General features: G+C 40.9%; 1 protein-coding gene across 1 annotated transcript in view; it reads right to left on the bottom strand.

Moving 5' to 3' along the window:
- The window catches only part of LOC111649381 (serine/threonine-protein kinase NLK2-like), a gene marked incomplete at its 5' end in the record, with an annotated part of 3088 nt that extends 2680 nt beyond the window's left edge, over window positions 1-408 (bottom strand). The window contains one exon of the mRNA XM_023399143.2: window positions 322-408. Coding sequence (XP_023254911.1) covers window positions 322-408 — 87 coding nt within the window. The remainder of the gene's footprint in view (window positions 1-321) is intronic.
- Window positions 409-567: the final 159 nt, after the last annotated feature.

The raw sequence follows: 567 nt of genomic DNA, 5'->3' as shown, positions 1-567 counted from the left end.
GTTTTCTTGTAAAATTCCTAGATGTAGCTGTGCAGTTTGAGTTAGTAAAAGTAAATAAATTATAATACGTATGTTTCTATTAAATTTATCTCATATTTCATGTGTAGAACATGTTAATTAAATCGTTTTCTTTGGTAATTAGGTACTGTCACTTTAAGAGAGAGCAGCTGGGACATTTATCTGTTTGAGATGTGAACAGAGTATTTCTAGTGGAGGCCTGACTGGATGACTGGATGACTGGACGACTGGATGACTGGACGACTGGATGAATGGATGAATGGATGAATGGATCAGTGTTGGTGTTAGTTCATCTGAACTCACCGGATCAAAGACCAACATCCGACAGAGCAGGTGCACCGCCTCATGAGTGGCTCCGTCAGACAGCATGTAGAGCACCGACAGCGACGGCTGAGGACGAAATGTAAAGAGCTTTTGAAAACCTGCTTCTCAGATATAAACACAGTCCATCAGTGACATGTTGTCATGGTGATTCTGTTTGTGTTTACTGAAGGGAAGATCTTGTTAAGTGGATTGAGTTTCAGCCAGATGCGACTGATCCGGTTTAAA

Source organism: Seriola lalandi, unplaced genomic scaffold (genome assembly GCF_002814215.2).
Source record: "Seriola lalandi dorsalis isolate HSWRI2012SDOR001 ecotype SW California unplaced genomic scaffold, Sedor1 jcf7180002050632, whole genome shotgun sequence".
NCBI lineage: Eukaryota > Metazoa > Chordata > Actinopteri > Carangiformes > Carangidae > Seriola > Seriola lalandi.
This window is presented reverse-complemented; position numbering and strand designations above follow the sequence as displayed.